This window comes from Zingiber officinale, chromosome 2B (genome assembly GCF_018446385.1).
Source record: "Zingiber officinale cultivar Zhangliang chromosome 2B, Zo_v1.1, whole genome shotgun sequence".
Classification (NCBI taxonomy): Eukaryota; Viridiplantae; Streptophyta; class Magnoliopsida; order Zingiberales; family Zingiberaceae; genus Zingiber; species Zingiber officinale.
Window position 1 is genome coordinate 107,510,928 of NC_055989.1, and position 21,550 is coordinate 107,532,477.

The window sequence follows — 21,550 nt, forward strand, 5'->3', positions numbered from 1 at the left end:
AATGAGTATTTTACTTTTATTTTACAAATTGTTAGAAGTAAAATATACAAGCAAAACAAAATTTCTTTATATAATTTTTTATAATAGTAATACGTCAACTTAAACAGATGTATTCTATATTTTTGAAATATATTTCATAAACATTGAAGTATTCAATATGATCTCAATGCAAAGTGTACAATTTTTTGTCTAGTAGAGATATATTCAGTTTTTAATTCAATTTGGTTTATAATGAATCAGATTGAAATGGAATCAAAATATTGATTTGATCACAAAGTCATCGCTTTGGTGTCGACTAAAATAATATCCAATCAATTTATCATCGATAGACTTCGACTTTATAATAAGTGTAGGAACAATTATACTATTCTCAATACATTGTCATATATAATAAGTATCTTTTTATATGTTCATCGAGTTATCATTAATAACAGGCATTGACTTAGAATAAATTTGGTTTGGATATTTATAATAAGTATTCTTTTATATTCTTAGTCATCTAATCTTCAACAGATTTTTACCAAAAGAAACAGTCATATTTCCTTATTTATTAAAAAGAATATCTTAATTTTAAAACTATCAAAAACATCCAAAAATAATATTATTCCCTTCCCACTCCTCCCGTCAATCTCCTAAATCCCCTCTCTTCAGATGATGTTGATTTTTAATTTATTAATAAAAGGACATTTGATACCAAATCTCCCATAAATATAAAAAGAATTTTAGACCACATTAAATCTATTGTATATACAATTTTACAAGACCCTATATTACAAAAGTTTCTACGACTTAAACTCATGACTTCTCATTCACACGATAATAATTTTTCCGTTGCATTAAAACTCCCAATTTATCAAATTGATCTCTAGCTTATTGATAATTTAATAAATTTGTCAATATTTATTTTTTGATTATTTATGTATATACTTTCAATTTCACGACAGATTAAACCAATAAGATATAAGGTGTTTATCGACTTTTGGTGGAGTCTTAATTTTAATGTGTTTACATAATTTCAGATGAGAGCTTCATGGAAGTTTTGAATGTAGTGGGCACAAAACATTGCATCAATAACTTCTAGCAACCAAAGGAGCAAGCACTGAGATCTAAAACACAACATATGATTTGTCACTATGGCAACATCGCCTTGAATAAAAGATTTTTACAACAACAGATCTTCAGTAGGCGAAAGAAATCGTTTGCAACTGCACAATAACAAATCTCGGTTGCTCAGAATTAAGGACGATGGGAATAAAATAGCTTAGGATCGAACCCCTACAGCATCATTGATTTCAAGTCCACCAAAAATAGTTTAAACAACTGAGAACCACCACCCTTATTTGTGTAGGGGTTTAGATGTAAAGCTTCTTGATGAATCGATCTCCTAGCTTGACATCATAACTTGATCACATGCTTCCAGTGCTTGGTTCGCGAAATACCTGACATCCACATCAGGGTCCTCGGTGAGCTCAACCAGGCAAGGTCGAATCGTCTTGTCCACCAGCTAACATAAATAGAAAATTGAGCACACAATCAGACCACCAATAATATGGAGATGGTGGCAGCATAGTCAAGATAGACTAGAATTGCACACATTCTATGTACTCACAGATTGGTCGAGTATGGAAACAAGATTGTGTAAAACCTTTGCAACATTGAACTTGATGTTGGGCACCCTACAAGGATTATAATGTTCAGGTAGCTGTGACGATGCAACAACAGTAGACTTCCATTCTCATATAACCCAATGATGCATTTACCTGTCCTTTGAGGAAGCAATCACAATGGGCAGTAACTTCTCGCTCGTGATATCAGCACCCACAACAGGGGCAAGAAGAGAAATTGCTCGTAGAATGGTCATACGATAAAGATAATGTGGGCTATTGATCTTTTCTAGTACCTACAAGGGAAATAAGAGCATTGTTGTCAATATTAACATTTGATTGTGGAACTAGAAACATTACTTCTTTTTTTGTTGTTTCAAAAGTATCCATCATCACCATCACCATCACCATCATGAAGCTTAGTTTGTCCCAACTATTTGGTTAGTTGCATGAATCTTATGCCTCTATTGAACTTTATCCATGGCTATATCTTTAGTAATATTAAAAATAATTACATTTTTTTTATTACATGGACTAACAATTTCTTTAGTCTCACTCTCTCCCTCTTACCCTTCACCAACAAATTCAACTGTTCTGACAATAGAATCTATTGGTTCTTTCAAAGTTGTCTTAATGTATCAATATCAGTTACCCAAAAAGTAATGTCGCATAAAATTAAGTCTTGAGTTGTCTCAAATTAAACTTCCATGATTGCTTATGATATGGTTGAAAATTTCATTCCGTTCCGCCCGCTCACCGAAACCGACACCAGTTCGTGCACGAAACAGAGGAATCACGCACGCAACAATCGTGCGCTCGTTGTCGCACGACAATCACGCGCACTCGTCTTCGCGTGACAAAGGCGTGTCGCGATTCCATCTCGACCGCTGCTGGAGTCGCGGGACTCCTCCAGCGGCGCCAGAGGAGTCATGTGACTCCTTCGATGGTGCCGAAGGCCTCCCCCGAGACTCTCCGGCGCCACGACACGCGAAGATCGGGAATTTAGGATTTTCCTGTTAAAAATTAAATATTTTGATTTAATTAATTCAAATAGAAGGGGAGTCTTGGTGCAACGGTATAGTTATTGCTTTGTGACCAAAAAGTCATGGGTTCAAATCCTGGAAACAGCATCTTGCAAAAAGTAGGGTAATGCTGCATACAATGGATCCTTCCTTGGGACCTCGCATAGCGAGAACTTCATGCACCAGGCTACCCTTTTAAAAATTCAAATATTTCCTAACTTAAGTGTGATATTTCAAAGAAGCTTTTATAAAGTCTAATTAAACTATCCCAGTAAAATATAAATATATTTTAAAAATAATAAATTTTATTAATTAATATTCTGAAAATTAATTTTACTAATTTAAATTTTATTTAAAAATTCTTTAAAAAATTTAAAAATTAAAAAAAATCTAATAAATCAGATTAATATTCTGATATTTTTTAATTATTTTATATTTTTTTCTAGTTTACTATTTAATTAATATTCTGATTTTTTTTAGCATTTTAAATATATATTATTTAAAATAATAATTAATTTAAATAAATAAATAGTTAATTTATATAATTATTATACACAACGTAGCATTTTGTAAATTAATTTATATACTTATTATAGAAAAAAATATAAAATTGATTTAAAATTTAGATCCATAAATATTGAGATATTTAGCTTTTTTACTTTTAAAATTTTTATTTTCTGGACATATGAAACATATATTTTTATCTTAGAAGATCTCTACTAATCTACTTAGGAAATATTATACGTCCTTTATTCAAGAAATTTTGATAAAGATTTGTCAAGTTTATGATTTCTAATAAAACACTTATAATCTTGTAAACCTCTTATCATTCTAAATTGAGAGAGTTGAATTATTATTATTATTATTAGAAGATTAATTCAAATTTAAATAAAAAAAATACCGAAACCGAATCGTTCCGGTCTGGGCCGAAACCTCGGCACGAATCGAGATTTTAAACCTTGGCTTATGGATAGGACTGTAAATGAACCAAGCGTTCGTGAACAAGCTTGGTGTTCAGTTTGGTAAGAGCTTGTTTATGTTCGTTCAATATATATAAGATTAATTAAACAAACAAACTTGAACAGCTCGTTAAGCTAAACAAACAAGCTTGAACACATATGTGTTCAGCTCGTTAATGTTCGTGAACAACGTTCGTGAACAACGTTCATGAACAATGTTCACGAACCATATTCATTAATAAAACTCTTTTCAATATGCTATATAAACAATAAAATAAATAAATAAATTTAAATTATCAAGCTTAATAATCAATCAAACAACTAAAAGTTGCAAACAATCAAACAAGTTTGAATTGAGAGCTTGATAACATCTAAACGAACTAAGCTCGAACCAAGCTTAAGTCAAGCTTGAATTGAGAGCTTGATAACATCTAAATGAACCAAACTCAAGCCAAGCTTCAAACAAGCTCAAGATGATAAAAATTAAACCAAGCCAAGCTTGAACACTCATTTCAAAAGCTTGGTTCATTTTAAGCTCGGCTCGGCTTGGTTACCTTATCAAACAAGCTTGAACACCCCAAAGCTCGGCTCGGCTCGGCTCGGCTCGACTTGTTTACAGCCCTACTTATGGATATAAATAATAGTGATATGCTTATGTTTTTAAGAAAGAACTGATGGTTCAAAGCTCCATAACAATCACAAATGGGTTTATCAATGTTAGTGTAAGAAATTTTTCAAATTATACAATTCTTCTCTTATGTTAGCTCATAGAATGGACCTTGGCAAACTTCTATAAGCCTACTTATGTAATTTAGTAAAGCGGAAAAGATGAGAGAAAATCTAAACCAGAGAACTTTTCAGAGGACCAGAAATACCCTACTTTCACATTTGCAAAAAATCAAATTACAACTAAAATTCTAATTAGATAAAATATTATGTTAGAAATGGTGCGGGCAAAGGTAGGATAAAATCCACGCACTTAATCCAGTCTATATCAGGGTTCATAGTTTCCACTGCATTGATTTCAGGGACAGTCCGAACATCTCCCAATAAATGCTCAAATTCAAATATCCCCCAGCTTATTTGCTCAGTCCATATCTTCCTGGTCATTCTCACTAAAAGCCAACTATTATATAACTCATGCAATCCGAAGCATCAATATCCAAGTATAGATTATCTCATTTACATATGGAAATGTACCCTATTTCTCTGGATCATAATATTTATAGAAACATTTCATCCAGTATGCAAGGTTGCATTTCAAGATACAAATAGGCATACTATATTTTCTTAGAAGACCGAATGGAACAAACTGTTCTAGATCCATAACTAAAGTGCATCGCCAAAAAGTAATATATGGGTCCCTCGAAATTAAAACACAATATTGGTAAAACATCATCATTACAGGCATAAGGAATCCAAAATCAAATTTAAATAAAGATGAGAAAGCATAATTGCAGAATGATGCAGATGCAAGGTGCATGAGGCATTAAAAATCCAGCACAGGAATAATGAAATAAAGTACTCTAAAAGCAGACCTCCGGAATTATGTGTTGCATTGCCCATTCTGGACCAAATTCTTCTGCAAGACGCTTCAAGTTATTAGCAGCTGCCTCCCGAATTGAGAAAACCTGTTGAACATCAAGGTTAAATTGTTCATGGAATTATGACTTCAGCTACCTTCCCAACTGATCTGAAACTTATCAGTATTAATATTGGAAACTGGTATGCAGATAATTGGTTGACAATTTTTCAATGTCAAATTATTGCATAATCTATCAAAGTATTCAAGTCTATAGCTGCAAAGGTACAAAGTGCACTAATTGACTATTACTTACAAAATTAAGAGCTTCTATATGCATAAACCTTTTCAAAAATGGAAAAATAACAAGAATATAAATAGTAAGATTTCTAGTTGCACAACCAACTAAACAAAGAATCAATATAAATAGGAATGAAAAAACATCAAACTTGTTAGCCAATGAGAAAGTAGGGCAGTGGCCAATTCGAGGATACACTATACAACACCATTTCTTAATGGATGAATGAATTTTCATAAGGTAAAGGAGAAACAGATATTCAAGTAAAAAGTTTATAGGAGCCAATGGAATATGCTTCTTTATTCCTTCCATTGCTGCATCACAGAAAAATTCACATACCTTATCTTCCAACCACTGCATGCAAAGAGCGCCAAGTTTATCATCAAAAAATCTAATACCAAGCTGACTAGCCAGCAAAGGAATGTACTCAATTATGGCAAGGCGTACTCGCCAATGCCTATCCTCGGCAAGGGCCACAATAGCAGGTAATAGAGATTGGGATAACAAGTCAATACCAATAACCTGCAATATAACACAAATTCAATCAAAAATAAGAAAAATAATTGGAGTACAGGCACGTGACATAACAAGAAATCCTTACCTTAAAAAATTCAATTGATGCTATTTACAAAGTGTTTTGTAAAAGACAATTTTAAAATCACAACAGAGGCTTGTGACACTCACTTGAGTACATTTAATAAGAAAAGGCACTAAGCAATTACCAAAACACAAACAGGCTCATTGAAGAAAAGTCATACTTCGATTTCATCTCACAAGAGCAGACATTTTCCATCTGCCAGAAGTTTCAGTCAAATTCTTTCAAGAGAGTAATATGTATATCTAATACTTAGTGCATTTTTATTACCTATTATCTGCTCCTGAAAATCTATCAAAATTAATAACAGAACATACAGACAACTAGCTTAATCTAACTTGATAAATTAGTGCAACTCAAATAATCTGGGTTTATGCCACCTTAATTAAGTCAATGGAATAGAAAATAAATAAAATTCAGTTAGTATAGATTTCATCCTCAATTCAAAGTGGAGGACGTGCAGTTGCATTCTATGGATATTTTTCCTGCAATTTCATGTCAAAAGAGGAAAATTTTCCTTCTGATAGTAGTTTAAGCCAAATTCTTTCATGAGTGCAATATATATTCAGCAGTATTACCTATTGTTTGATCATCAACATCTAACAAAATTAATGCCAAAATGGCATATGGTACCAGAATGGTATCATATTCCTTGTAGTAAACACAGGAAAGAAGGGGAGAGGTCAGAGGAAAACTTTCTTTTTCCTTTCCCTCAAAATTAATCTGTCTAAAACAAATTAAAAGAACCAATGCAATTGTTTAACGTGCCCTTGCAATCACTTCACCTCTTTCCCCAAGTCTGAGCCTAGTTGCTGCCTTTCTGTTGGTCTGATGTAAAATTACCTCTAAAAAAGATAAGAATTTAATTAAAAAACTTAACATGCCAATTTTTTCCTCTTATGTTCGGTTTTTATCACTATCCTTCTTTCTTTCTCTTGGATTTGTATGTTCCTCCAACGCAACCTAAAAGTCCAACTACATGCAACGACAATTAGCTGTGCTAATCCAAATTATTTGAGGTCAGCTATGCGACTTTAGTTCCCACATTGAACTCTATGCAAGGCTCTATCGAGAAACATTGAAATTTCTTAAAATTACTTTTAAGCAACATCTTTCTGGAAGAAATTATGCCATGTCTCTAAGATGACTTAGGTGGCGTTTGATTTAGAGGTTTGGGAATGAGGGAATGGATTCATTCTCAAACCTTGTGTTTGGTTGATGGGAATGGAATCAAGATTTTGGAATGAAATAAAAAAATTTGGGTATGGATGAAACCCACCCCTCCCTTGGGTTTTGATGGAATGGGAATAAGAATTAAGTTTTAGACGAAAATACCCTTAGTATATTTGTTCAATTTTTCTTTCATTTCACTCTCTCTCCTTGTTCTCTCCTCATTCTCTCTCATCACACATTCTCTACCATTTTCTCTCTGTATTCTCTCTCATCACACACTCTCTCATTATTTTCTCTCTCTTCATTCTCTCCTCATTTTTTCATCATACTCTCTCTCTCATCATTCTTTCTCTTTCATCAATCTCTCTTACCATACTCTCTCTATATTTTATCTTATCACACTTTCTCTCTCTTCATTCTCTTCCATCATACTCTCTCTCCTCATTCTCTCTCATCACACATTCTTTACCATTTTCTCTCTGTATTCTCTCTCATCACACAGTCTCTCATTATTTTCTCTCTTCATTCTCTCCTCATTTTTTCATCATATTTTCTCTCTCATCATACTTTCTCTCTCCTCAATCTCTCTTACCATACTCTCTCCATATTTTCTCTCACCACACTTTCTCTCTCTTCATTCTCTTCCATCCCTCTCTCTCTCCTCATTTTCTCTCATCCCACTTTCTCTCTCATCATTTTTTCCCATCACACTTTCTCTCTCATCATATTTTCTCATCATACTTTCTCTCCTCAATCTCTCATTTTCTCTCATCACACTTTCTCTCTCTTTATTTTTTCCCATCACTCTTTCTCTCTCAACATACTTTCTCTCTCATCATTACTTTTTCTCTTCTCAATCTCTCCTATCACGCTCTTTCTCCTAATTTTCTCTCATCACACTTTCCCTCTCTTCATTTTTTCCCATCACACTTTCTCTCTCATCATATGTTTCTCTCACATCCAACTTTATCTTCCATCTAATTTTTTCTCTTATTTTCCTCTAAGGGTAAAAAAAGAAATTTAGGTTCATTCCGATTGAAAATATTCAACTAACCAAACATTATTTTTAAGAATGATCCCCAAGCTCATACTCATTCTCATTCCACAATACTATGATACTCATTCCCATTCCGATTTCTAGGGGAGAACCAAACGCCACCTAATGATTTCAAAGAATAAAAAAAAATCTGGAGTTCTGGAAAACAAAATTTATCTTGCTGCATATTTTCCTTCACAAGAAAATAAAGGAAAGAAACTTCATGGAAATATCAAAAGAAAAAGAGTTCACTAAGGACCGAATACATTGTGCAAAAATCTAATAATATGAATATGGATCTCAAATTTTGAATCAGATCTAACAAAGCCCTTGCAGAGAGAAGGCTTACCTGATTTACTTGATCAAGTTTGCTGATTATATTCAATCGGACATCTGGAAACTCATCTTTGAGCAAAGAAAGGAAAATGGGAAGAAGTTGTTCAATGGTTGCATCCTACAAAAAATCAACAAATTCATTAAACTTATGGCTAAATCAAGGAATGGAATACATTATATTTGAATCAGAAATAGAATATACAGCTCGAGGTTCTACTAGAATGTTAACAGCAACAAACTATTTGTTTATATTAAAAAATGCAACTAGAGAACTAATTCTTCAAAAATCAAAAGAGAACATGTCAAAAAAATATGTTCATTGGTATGCTGTTCCCATGGGTAAAAGAATAAATGGTCAAGAGAAATAGACCTTTTAATTAATAACAAGCATATTTAAAAATGACTTGAAATATGTTCGTTGGTCTATAGATGTAGAAGGCAGAAAGTAGGAATCAAGCACACTAATTCATGCCAAATGAAAGAAAAATATATAAGTTTCCACTGGTCTCATTTGGTAGAGGCTAGTGCTTCATCTGTAATGCAAACATCAAAATTATACTGTTCTAATAGTTCCACATAGGATCAAATCATGAGTTAGATTGATATTATATGAATTCAATGGACTATTGCTAGTAAAGTAGTAATTGAGGCTTCAGAGTTGAAGCCTTGTGATCAAAAGATCTTCCTTGTCACTCAATAGGTGACTTGATTTGGACTTTCATGAGCTAGGGATTGAATTAGTTTGCATGATGCTTATGTGTTCATAAAAGGATATCATGTGATCCTTTGCCGCACAGGACGGCTGCAAAAGGGATTGGCATTGAAGGCTTTTCAAAACAATGCATATGACAATGCCCGTTTAACTTGATGGTTATGTAAATACATTTATTTTATCATGTCAAATTAAAAGGTAAAAGGAACCTGCACCAAGAAATTGATAATATTATTCATCAAATGTTATATGTTACATGCTGAACTTATGTTTAAATACCTTCCCTAATGTAGGTGCCATGCCCATGATTACGGAAGCAAGAGCTGCACGAACATGCTGAGATGAATCTGTCGATAATTCCTGGATATAGTCACATTGATTAATATAAAATTCACAAATACAACCTTGAGATGCTAAATATGATTATTACGTCACTTTGAAAAGTTGTGGAATCTTGTTAGCATATATATACCTTAACACATGGGAGAATATGCTGAATTGCAAGTTGTGGATTCAGGATCCGACAAAATTTTGTCACCTTTCCAGCAGCAGCAATGCGTACTTCAGCCTCATTATCACGAAGAAGACGGACATATGCAGGTACCAAATCAGCCCTTGATCAAGAAAGAGAATCAGGTACAAAATAAATGCATGTCATGATATATCGCACACAAGTCCTATATCAGCATGCAGAATAAACTTCTTGTACCAAGATGGAGACTTATAATAATAGAAAAAATTGAAAGCTTCATGACAAATAAAATAATAGAGTGAATATCTAGCAATCAAACACAAGGCAAAGGATTGTTAACCTTGTTGCTTCAGGACCAACTGCTTCACAAAGCTCATACAATTGATTTGCAACCATGTAACGTACACGCCAGGACTTATCCTGTTTAACACATTTAAGTATATAAAACTTCTAATCATATATATAAATTATTAGCCCAATAGGGAAAGGAAGGAACATATACACCCTACAACAACAAAGTACAGTTAGGCAATGAAACATCTATGCAATTGACTAGCAAGCAATAAGCATCATACCTGTGAGAAGTTAACAATGACAGGAAGGATATGTGCTATACAGTCCTGGGATTCCAGCAACTTCCCAAGTGCTGCACAACCCTCAACCGCCAATAATCGCACAGAATCCTGATCTGAAACACATAAACACACAAGCCTGCTAGAATATTTATGAAAAAATTGCTGCCCAAATATCTATCAGTTGTCATAACAAAATGTAACATGAAAAAGGAGTGTGCTACCATGTAACAAAAAACAATGTAAACAACTCGTGAAAATCATGTCAATCTTTTAATCCACGAGCAGTATGAAAACATCATCCATCTCATTCCTTGAGAATCCCCACCTTGCATTAGGAGCATGACTCTTGAGGAACAGTGCTAGAGAGATTACTATTTGCACCTATTTGCTTGATTAATAAACTTTTACTTGTCACCTGAGAGGCTCCTATCTAACAACAATCGCAATTATTCAGAATTACCATTTACCCACTTGATGTAGTTCGTCCTTGAAGTATGTCAAAACGTACTTCTCTTTTAGTTGAGGTGTCATCTCATGCCAATGTGAGATATGTGATTCCCTTAATTGTTCTATGTTGGCTTGAATGCTTTGCCAAAAATTCTTAGTCACTCTAACAAATTTCATTTTGGCAAATTGTGCTGTGTTTGGTTGGCCAAGAAACACCAATCACAATAATTTTGCATATTAGTTAACCAATCTAGCATTTGAATCTAACTACTTGACAAAATTATAGGAAACTCTTTAACATTGTTTTGTGTTATCTCCTAACTCATGTTAAATTCCCCGTGCATTCCTATTATGACATTTAAGGGAATAAACTCAGTTATTCTCTAAACATAGGATGGTAAGACAGAGGGTCTCGAAGCATGTAAAGATTGGTGATACTCTTGATGGGTTTATGTTGATCAAGTGATCCATGTGTGAAGGATTCTGTCCTTATTGTCAATTTATCAAATGACTTATTAATATTATTCAAAACTTTCAAGATTGTCCAATCTAGTTCTCATGATCTAAGATCTTTCTTTATAATGTAGCATCTGATTTCAAAATTCTCCAACCTAAAATCTATAATCTTCAGTGGTGGTAGTGGTGATGGTTGTTGCAATACAATTTACTCAATCTTCTTCTCAAACTAGAACTATTATATAATTAAACAAACAATTTACTCAGGTAAACACAAATCTGAAATTAAAGTTTCCTGCCTTCTCTCCCACTCATGTAACTAGAATTATTGTGAAAATCAAATTCCAAATGATATCTTCTTCCCTCTGTAGAAAAAAAAATCTAACTCCAATTTTCTTTACATATAGCCAATAAATCATAAATTTCTTATTCCCATCCTCAAAGGAAGATGAGAAAGAGCATTAAGAAACACACCACATTCATACCTAAGCATTTTGCATTTCATGTGAGGAGAAAAATGGCTTAAGTTGAATGAGAACTCTCGAGCCAATTAGGATTACACTGCAACTCATAAGAAATTAAGAATATAATGTGAACACCACTAATTGCAAGCTTATTTGGATGGATAAATAGGAGAAAAGAGAGGAAGGAAAAGGGAAAAAAAAAGTTGATGAAATTTTTTATGTTTGTGCTTGTCTCCCAACACACACACACACACACACACACACACACACACACACACACACACTTCTTCCCTCCAATTCATCCACCCACCTAAATGGCTCCAAAGACAAGATGTTGTTAACAAGTCATGGTCATGATAGCCCCCAACTATTTAGGGTTGGTTACATGGATTTTATCTCTTCATTAAACTAATGCTGTATCATTAACAGCATGTGATCTTTTAAATGACCGCTAAAAGTATTGCCTAGAATTTTCTTGGTCTTAAGTACCATTCACATATTCAACCATAGTTGATTGCCATATATAATAAATCTATGAATGGTATTATTATAACTAACTATAGAATTATCAGGGTCTTTGAAAATATTGATATTATCTTAACCTATTCTTTGTCAGTTTTTCATTTATTAGAGTTACACCTAACTATACCCAAATAATAATATTTTTTTCTATTTTATCTTTTCTAGTAATCTAACACATGCATATTAGTTTTTATTATCTTTGTTATATCATTTTTTTATGCCACAATTCTGACTGCCCATTAATTAATTGATAGCAAACTGGCATACTTATGAATATCAGTATAAAGTTCAGGAAAGTTGAGCATACTGAAAAGAAAATGATTCACCATCTAAGATTCTACAATTGGATAATATTTTAGAGGTATAAAACACCACTTCGTTTGCTTCAAACTAACGTGCATTTTGCTGATAAACTAAAAGATGAAAGAACTTCCAACAAAGAATTGTGTTTCATACGAGGCGACTGAGCATGATGTAGCAAGGTTGTAATGCTAAGCCATCTTAGGGCATCTCCTGGGAGGTTTTAAAGAGGTTTGTAAAATGAAAAAGCTGAAGAAAACAGCTCTAACCATTATGGATGCAAGGTTTGAGGTTTGTAGTTTAAGAGCAGTAATGCAATTTCAAACCTGGCTCTTTCATCTCAAAATTAATAATATGGGTAGAACCAGTAATTAATGATGTACAAAAAAAGTTGATAACATAGGGTCCACAAAACAATTATAGGGAGGTATTTTTGGTTGTGGAGAGAGTGGTAAATTTTTATACTTTTGATGTGACATATTGGAGACTACAAAAAAGCTCATATTAGCTCCAACCATTGAAGATGCCCTTAGTCTATCCTTATCCAACAAAGCTAGCTGATGCTGAAATGAAAAATAGAAATGGAAAAATGATATCCTGGTAATCAAATCAGAGTGTCTAATAGAATTACCATCCTGAGTTAGGTCCTCGAACATGGACATGATGTCTGACTTTAGATGGCTTTGTTCAAGGGTAGCTGCAAATTTTCCAAGATTGGAAGCAGCAGCTCGTCTGACCATAGGTGTGTCATCTTGGCACAATTGTGCAAAAATGGATCTAAGTTCTGCTTTCAATGGATCTGTGGCACTTGGATAAACAACATGAAAGAGACCACAGGAGGAGACACGAGCAGTGAACCACTCACCAGCCGCTAGCCTCTGAACATATGGGGGACACAATGAAAAAATGAATGAGAAATACAAGAACATAGAGTCTAAAATGTCCTAAGAAGTCAAGTGATAAACTTAATGTAAATCCCTCAAACAAGTCAATAGCAAAGAAATTTAGCCTTAGATGGCTTAAAACAATGATCTGCTGGGGTAAGCTTATCAGAGTATCACATTTATCTACAATATTTCATGTGAATGAGCAGATATGGCACTCCAGAATAATATCTTAGATGCAAGAATCACATAGATAATTTTTACAGAACATGTAACGAACCATAAAGTATAAGAAAAATAATGTAACAACACGGCTCATTTCAAATTATTCTCTTTTTACAATTAAAAAGTTATCTTTTTTTATCAAAGCTGAAATTGATTTTACTTTGTATCAATTAAAGAAGATTAAAACAAATTACAAATTTATGCTAAAGTAAAGTTTTCAACAGTGAGACAAGAAACTGTCTAGCCACATGTTTGATGTTTAATTGTGAAAAAAGTTAAACTAACTGACTTCCTTGTTGAATGTTGTAGAGTCTATAACCTCTAATGAAAAGATAAATAAATAAAACATACGAATTTATTAAAAATGATGTGGACGAACCAGAGATATAAAATAAATAATAAATATATAGATCTTTGTGGGTGTAATTTCAGTTCTGTAATACTCTTTAGTCTTTGCAATTTTCATGTCTCACAAATTTTATGTATGATCCCGAGAAAAAATTAATGTGAACCTACATACTATTGAAAGAACTTCCCTGCATGTTGAATTTCTCATGAATGTTGCGACCTGCCAAATAGCTTCATGTAATATTAAAGGTGAATTTTTGAATGAACAGCCAAAACTAGGGAGAATTATTAGTCATTAAGTCTAATGGAAATTGCTAATAGCCCTACTATTAGTAGAATACCTAATCATACCTTTGCTAAAGGAATAAACCATTCTGCTAAATCACTTTCCTTCATTTGTGCTCCAATACGGCAGAGTGATTCCACTGCTTTCTCCCTAACACAAGTTTCCTCTACAGTGCATAAAGTTTCGAGGGGTGGAAGCAACACATGAGCATGTTCCACACCGCCAACATAGGGAATAAAAACACCCAACTCTTCTGCCATGGCAAGAAGAACTTCATCATCATCATCATTGTTTTCACTGAGAAATGGAATTAATTCTTTTCGAGTCCTTTCCTCCCCAAGAGCACGTGCAATGATAGAAAGCCTACGGATAGAGTTTAGACGCAGCTGAATGTCTTCATTCTTCAATTCATCAATCAGTATAGCAATTGGGTATAATGGCTCATCATTCGCAGCCATATGACTCCACTGGCCTTAAAACTGTTGAAAGAGAAAAAAAAAAGGGAAAAAATGAAGTATCAGGACAAGATAAATGGCATTATAGAAAGTCCAAAACCACTCAACAAAAGTTACCAGATCCTTCTTGAATGTGTTTATTCAGTCTTCAGATTTATCAGGTGCCAAAATCAGCATGAAAAAAAGTGCTTTTTTAACATGAATTTATCACATCATTTTTTTTTAAAGCTAGCACCACGTATCCAACCATTCGAGCCAACTAATCCTGGGATGCTCGGCCTGGCCCAGCCCGATCCCATGGAAGTTTCCCACCGGCCATCAAAATAAATCTGAAAATGCTTGCAACAAGCGGTCAGCAGCCCAACATCCTAGGTTTGTTATTCCACTAAAGGAAAATGTCCTGCAGTGCGCTGTAGTGGGGAATCAAACCATGGGTGCTTGGGAGACTGCATGGGCGCTGCCGCTACAGCATGGCGGGGAGTGAAGTGGCTTAGGGCATGATTAGTCATCTCTGTTAATTTATCACATCACTGGACTATATGCAAGGGTATTAATAATAATACTTAGATCTTTTAAATCATTGTTTGTTGCATTAAATGGAATTTTCTTAAATTTCCCTCTAACATCATGCCATTAACTAATAGATTCAACTTATCTACCTATACATCCTTAAATATGTCTATACAGTTTTGATGTATTTTCCCACACTTAGTCACATCTTGGAGTTATAACTAATTGCCTATGAATAGAAATACTTTATTTTATCTTTTTCATAGTGTTACACATCCATCTTATCCTACTCGTGTCTATACACTAACTCTTTGAGTGTGAAATTTCCTAACTACTTGACATTCAAACCCAAGAAATATGGCTAGATATACCATGTTAGCCCACTCATGTTTAGTATACTAACTTTTTTAAGAGTAATGATATGTAGAGGGAAAAATATCAAGGAAAAGCTCCGGAATAGACACATAAATTCATGACTCGCCATTTTCACTTTTGTGGGTCCTATCACTTGATGTGTCTATCCCGAGCTTTTCCCTTAGATTTTTTCGCTCTGCATATCATTTTTCCTTTTTTAATGCGAAATTTCCTGCCTACCTAACATTCAAACTCACAAAATACGGCTACATATACCAGCTTAAATTTTTTCACCACTTTTAACCTATGGGGCATATGACAATAAAACAAAACACCAGAAAACTCTACCAGTTTTAACACCTCGCACTATTTCATTAACAATATCTCCATTTAGATGCAACATAAAATCGAACATTTCTTAAAATCTTGTTTGGAGGGATCTCCTATCCATCCATCCATCCATTTACTTTATATTGTTGGATTTACATTTACATTTATATTTATTCCATAGTTATATTTATATTCAGTTCTATTTATTTTAAAACATTTGATTTTTGAAGTTTCACTCCAGGATTTAAAGTTAATGCAATTCATGGGTTCAGAAGTTATAGATACTCTTTAAATTTCCCTACACTCCTCTAAAGATTAAATGGAACTGTTAGAGTTATCGATTTTAAATCAGGTCCCAAGCCCGGATAAAGGAGGAGGGTTGCGTTAGGTTGTTAGCCAGCGTCAAAACTGGCAATTATTCAATAAATGGATCCATTAAACAATTGTGCTAATGCTAGGTTGTTCCCCAGAAGAAACGCGTTGCAGGATCCGACTGTAACGTCTCGGCAATGACCGCTACATCTCCAGAACTCGGGTATAGTGCTAAATATGCAAGAATTCGTGTTACAGGGTCCGACTGTAACGTCTCAGCAAAGACCACTATATCTCCATGAGAACTTAGGTGTAGTGTTAAATAGGCAAGAGTTCTCACACTATAAGTTGGATAAGAACAAATATGATAGGAAAACTAATAATCTAAGATTTGGAACATGGAACATAAAAACTCTCACTGGTAAATCAATGGAAGTAGTAGATACGATGATTAGGAGAAGAATTAGTATTTTGTGTTTACAAGAGACAAATTGAACAAGCGAGAAGACAAAGATGATAGAGAACTCAAGTTTTAAGTTATGGTACACTGGAAAGAGTATAGCAAGATATGGAGTGGATAATATTGTAGATAGTTTGTTAAAGAATGAAGTTGTAGAAGTAGTTAGAAAAGGAGATAGAATTATAACCCTTAAGATAGTAGTGACAAAAGAAACTATGAACAAAATTAACATATATGTACCACAGGTAGGATTAGATGAAGCTACCAAATCAAGGTTTTTGGAGGACTTAGATGAAATATTACAAAATGTTTCATCAAATGAAATGATTTTAATAGGAAGTGATATAAATGGGCATGTTGAAGTGAAAAATGAAGAATATGAGAGAGTACATGGGAGTTATGGGTTTGGAACGAGGAATGAGGAAGGAAAAACTATATTAGATTTTGCAATAGCATATGACCTTATATTAGCTAATATGTTTTTTAAGAAAAGAGAAGAACACTTAGTCACATTCAAAAGTAGGAATAATAAATCACAAATTGACTTTCTTATGGTTAGGAAGAAGGATAGAAAGATTTGTAAAGATTGCAAAGTCATCCCTGGAGAAAACTTAACTACCCAACATAGGTTAGTAGCGTTGGATATACGCCTCAAACATAGTATCAACAGAAAAAAAATATATACAATTCGTAGAATTAAGTGGTGGAAGTTAAAAGATAGGAAGCAAAATATATTTAAGGAGAAGGTAGAAGTACAAGCATTAGGTAAAATATACGATGACTCTAATACAACATAAGATAAGATGGTATCAAAGTTGAAAATAGTAGCTAAGAGTGTACTCGGTGAGTCAAAGGGACATGCACCACTAAGTAAAGAATCTTGGTGGTGGAATGAGAAAATACAAGAGAAAGTGAAGGAAAAACGAATAGCTTATAAGGAATTATATATTTGTAAGAACGAGGAAAACTTAAAAAAATATACAATAGCCAAAAAAAAGAAGCTAAAAAAGTAGTGAGTCAAGCAAAAAATGAAACTTTTGAATGATTATATCAAAAATTAGATACAAAAGAAGGGGAAAGAGACATTTATAAAATAGCTAAAGTGAGAGAAAGGAAAACAAGATATCTTAGCCAAATAAAATGTATTAAAGATGAATGTAATAGGGTATTAGTAAACGATAGAGAAATAAAAGAGTGGTGGAAGAGATATTTTCATCAACTTTTTAATGAAGGGTTAGGTGACCAACTTAACTTAGGTAATTTAAGTAAATCAAATGAACATAGAAATTTTAATTTTTATCTTAGAATTCAAACTCTAGAAGTAAAACAAACTTTAAATGAGATGCATAATGAAAAAACCGTTGGACCAGATGATATTCCGATAGAGGTATAAAAGTGTTTAGGGAAACAAGGTATTGAATGACTTATAAAATTATTTAACATAATATTGAAAACGAAAAAAATGTCTGATCAATGGAGGATAAGTACTCTAGTTCTCTTATATAAGAACAAGGAAAACGTACAAAATTGTGCAAACTATAAGGGCATTAAACTAATGAGTCATACTATGAAACTTTGGGAAAAAGTAATAAAAAAACAAAATTAAGGAAGGAGACCATAGTGACAGGAAATCAATTTGGGTGCATGTCTGGAAGGTCGACAATAGAAGCTATACATCTTCTTAGACAATTAATTGAAAAATATCGGGAGCAAAAACAAGATCTACACATGATATTCATTGACTTAGAAAAAACTTATGATAGAGTCTCAAGAGAAAGTATATGGAGAATTTTTGAAAATAGAGGTGTTAACATAACATATATTGAATTAATTAAGGATATGTATGAGGATGTAACGACAAGAGTAAAGACTTCAGGCGGAGTAACTGAAACATTTCCAATAAAGATAGGGTTACATAAGGATCAGCTCTAAGTCTCTATCTTTTTATACTAATTATGGACGAACTCACTGCGCACATTCAAGACACAGTACTATGATGCATGTTGTTTGCAGATGATATTATTTTGGTAGATGAAACACGTGAAGGAGTAAATGCTAAACTAGAATCTTGAAGGGAAACACTAGAAGAAAAAGGTTTTAAGCTTAGTAGATTAAAGATAGAATATATAAAATTTAAGTTTAGCAATATTAGAAGTAATGAAACAATTTTTAAGATAGGAAAGAACGAGTTGTCCGGAACCGAAAGATTTAAATATTTAGGATCATTTTTGCAAAACGCTGAGAGATTGAGAGTGATGTCTTACATAGAATATAAGCAGGATGAGTGAAATGGAGGGGAGCGTCGAGTGTTTTATGAGACCGTAAAGTACCTCTTAAACTTAAAGGTAAGTTCTATAAAAACGCAATTAGACCTGCAATGTTATATGGAGCTGAATGTTGGGATATGACTCGAGCACATGAGCAGAAGATGAGAGTTGCAGAGATGAGGATATTAAGGTGGATTTGTGGACATACGAGGATGGACAAAATAAGAAATGAGAGCATTAGAGAGAAAGTCGGAATTGCATGTATTGAGGAAAAACTCCGAGAGATACGTTTAATATGGTACGGACATGTACTTAGACGACCAATAAATGCTCCAGTTAGGCGATGTGAAACTATGATAAACATACATATTAAACGAGGAAGAGGAAGAGGAAGACCAAAAAAGACTTGGTTAGCAACAATAAAACAAGATAAAATTTATTTAAATATAGATGATGATATAATAGGAGATAGAGCTCAATGGCGTAAAAGGATTCATACAGCCGACCCCACCTAGTGGGAAAAGGCTTGGTTGTTGTTGTTGTTGTTATTGAACTAAGCCTTATAAGTGCAATGAGATTATTTTCTGACCAAACAAAAATGATCTTATATGCAAACAATTTTGAACAAGTTAAATGGATAATACTAACCATACTGCTTGGTAATAACTTACGAGTCTGAAAAAGAAATGATTTGCATTGAATTTCTTAAGAACGTCAAGTTTGTAAATTTGAGCATAAATCTAGTTTGCTAAGTAAAATTAATCAGATTGCTTCCAAGGGAGAAGCTTTATGTGGATGTTTGTGCAAGAAAAGGAAAAAGACAATTAATTTACTCATTTCTCAACATCAGCTTACTAATATCAGTATCTTGAATTCAGCCTCCCATACAATTGATCATCAAAATGCAGTGAAATTCAATAAGGCACAACTGACAGATCCATTGATTGACTTAATTTTGACTTTGTTGGACTAGTCGTTACACTCAAATTGATCAGATTTTTTTGTGCATTCTTTTCACTAATTCCAACTACTGGTGCTTCAGAAAGAGTTATTCTGCAATTAACATTACAAAATTGAGGTTATGAAATCGCATGGGAAATCATCATACTTATCGTTGTCTGATTAGTATTGCATGATGAAATTCTTAATTCCGTCGCAAATAAACCGAAAAGCAGAAACCAAGATAAACTTTCCAAGGTTATTCCCTTCACTATGATTGATTCAGCCATTCCTTCAGAGATAAAAAAATAGTGATACACTTATAATGCACATATATCTTGAGAAAGAGAAGAAAAACGTTCTCCTCTTTAATAATAAACCATTGGAGTTATGATCAACTACTGAAAAGCAAAATAGACATAAAAATGTACGAAATCTACCAAAATCGAAAACATAGGCAAACAAAAAAAAAAAGGAAAACAGCTAGGAAAGGAATTGATGGCCTCCCTAATTTGATAGCTCATAAGGACTGATTCTTACCCCTTGATCCAGATCCTGCCGCTGTCGCAACGGGCCGGCGTCGCAAGCGGCGAGGGGAAGAGGAGACGAGGAGAGAAAGATTGGCGGAGGGAGGACGAACAGGAACGCTAGGGCAACGACGAAACCGTGGCGGACTGGGAGGGAGAGCAGTGGGCCACTCTGTTCCTTTTTTTCTACCTGCTCGAGATTGACCTTGAAATTTTTCTGATTTTTTTTTTAAACAAGAAGTTAAATTTTTAAAAAATATTTTATTATTTTAATAATTTTTATTTTCTAATAATTTTAAAATGAGACAAGAAATTTTGCGTCCTATATATTCTAATTGTTCTTAAAATTATTTTAATTTAAAATAATAATAATAATCTCGGTTAGTCTCATTGACTATCCTGGATGATCGATCTGATCCCATGAAAATTTCCAACCGGTCATCAGGATAAATCGAGAAGCGCATGCAGCGGTCAGTCCAGAAGCTCAGCATCCTTTGATTACACCCCATATTTTAATTTTAACGTCTATTTAATTTTAACGTTTAGCTAGTTGATGTAATTGTAGCAGCTAATTAATGGTTGTTATATACTTTTTAATTTCATCATGAAGTTTGAATAATCATAATAATAATAATAATAATAATAATTAAATTAGCGATGATGTAAAAAAAATTGACCAGGCAGAATTTATTTATTTATTAGTGGGTATTATAATATCCACCAACTAATTAAAATGTGCGAGATCCATATATCACATACACATTATAACACCTTCATTCTCTCATATTCATTTTAATATTAACCTTTATTATGTATGGGTCTAATTGTCCATTCATTTATCTTTATTTTTATTATACATTAAATAAATATAATTTCAATTGTATTTACACAATTTAAATGATTATTGTTTAAAATAAATAATAGTTTTATTTTTAAATATATATTTTTATGTAAAATTTAAAAAAAAATTAAAATATTATTATAAATTTAAAAGGGATGAGTACACCATATAAAAAAATGTACACTTAAAATTAAAATACAACACTTTTAAAATTGTTGTTATACTGTGACCAAATTACAAATATATTCAACTAAGTCTACACGAAGTTGGTGATGTACATGATTATCACGTAGTTCGAAATTTATCCAAAGATAATCAT

General features: G+C 33.2%; 1 protein-coding gene across 1 annotated transcript; it reads right to left on the reverse strand.

The window, feature by feature from the left end:
• Positions 1-1,100: 1,100 nt before the first annotated feature.
• On the reverse strand, positions 1,101-20,588 carry LOC122046717 (serine/threonine-protein phosphatase 2A 65 kDa regulatory subunit A beta isoform-like). Its single transcript, XM_042607541.1, has 13 exons — positions 20,404-20,588; positions 14,302-14,715; positions 13,125-13,371; positions 10,305-10,417; positions 10,070-10,149; positions 9,730-9,871; positions 9,537-9,617; positions 8,559-8,663; positions 5,745-5,927; positions 5,124-5,216; positions 1,761-1,900; positions 1,610-1,676; positions 1,101-1,504 (listed from the first exon to the last, which is right to left on the reverse strand). Exons 2-13 carry the CDS (start codon positions 14,692-14,694, stop codon positions 1,385-1,387), a joined length of 1,764 nt encoding a protein of 587 aa, XP_042463475.1. The 5' UTR covers positions 14,695-14,715; positions 20,404-20,588; the 3' UTR covers positions 1,101-1,384.
• Between the last annotated feature and the right edge of the window lie 962 nt (positions 20,589-21,550).

What these genes read in the sequence shown, in the direction of transcription:
- LOC122046717 (XM_042607541.1), bottom strand. Translation starts at nt 14,694, where the DNA reads ATGGCTGCGAATGATGAGCCATTATACCCAATTGCTATACTGATTGAT. An exon ending in ATATTCTCCCATGTGTTAAG is followed by an intron (nt 9,618 to 9,729) that starts GTATATATATGC and finishes GACTATATCCAG; the next exon opens with GAATTATCGACAGATTCATC. An exon ending in AACTTGATCAAGTAAATCAG is followed by an intron (nt 5,928 to 8,558) that starts GTAAGCCTTCTC and finishes GTTATATTGCAG; the next exon opens with GTTATTGGTATTGACTTGTT.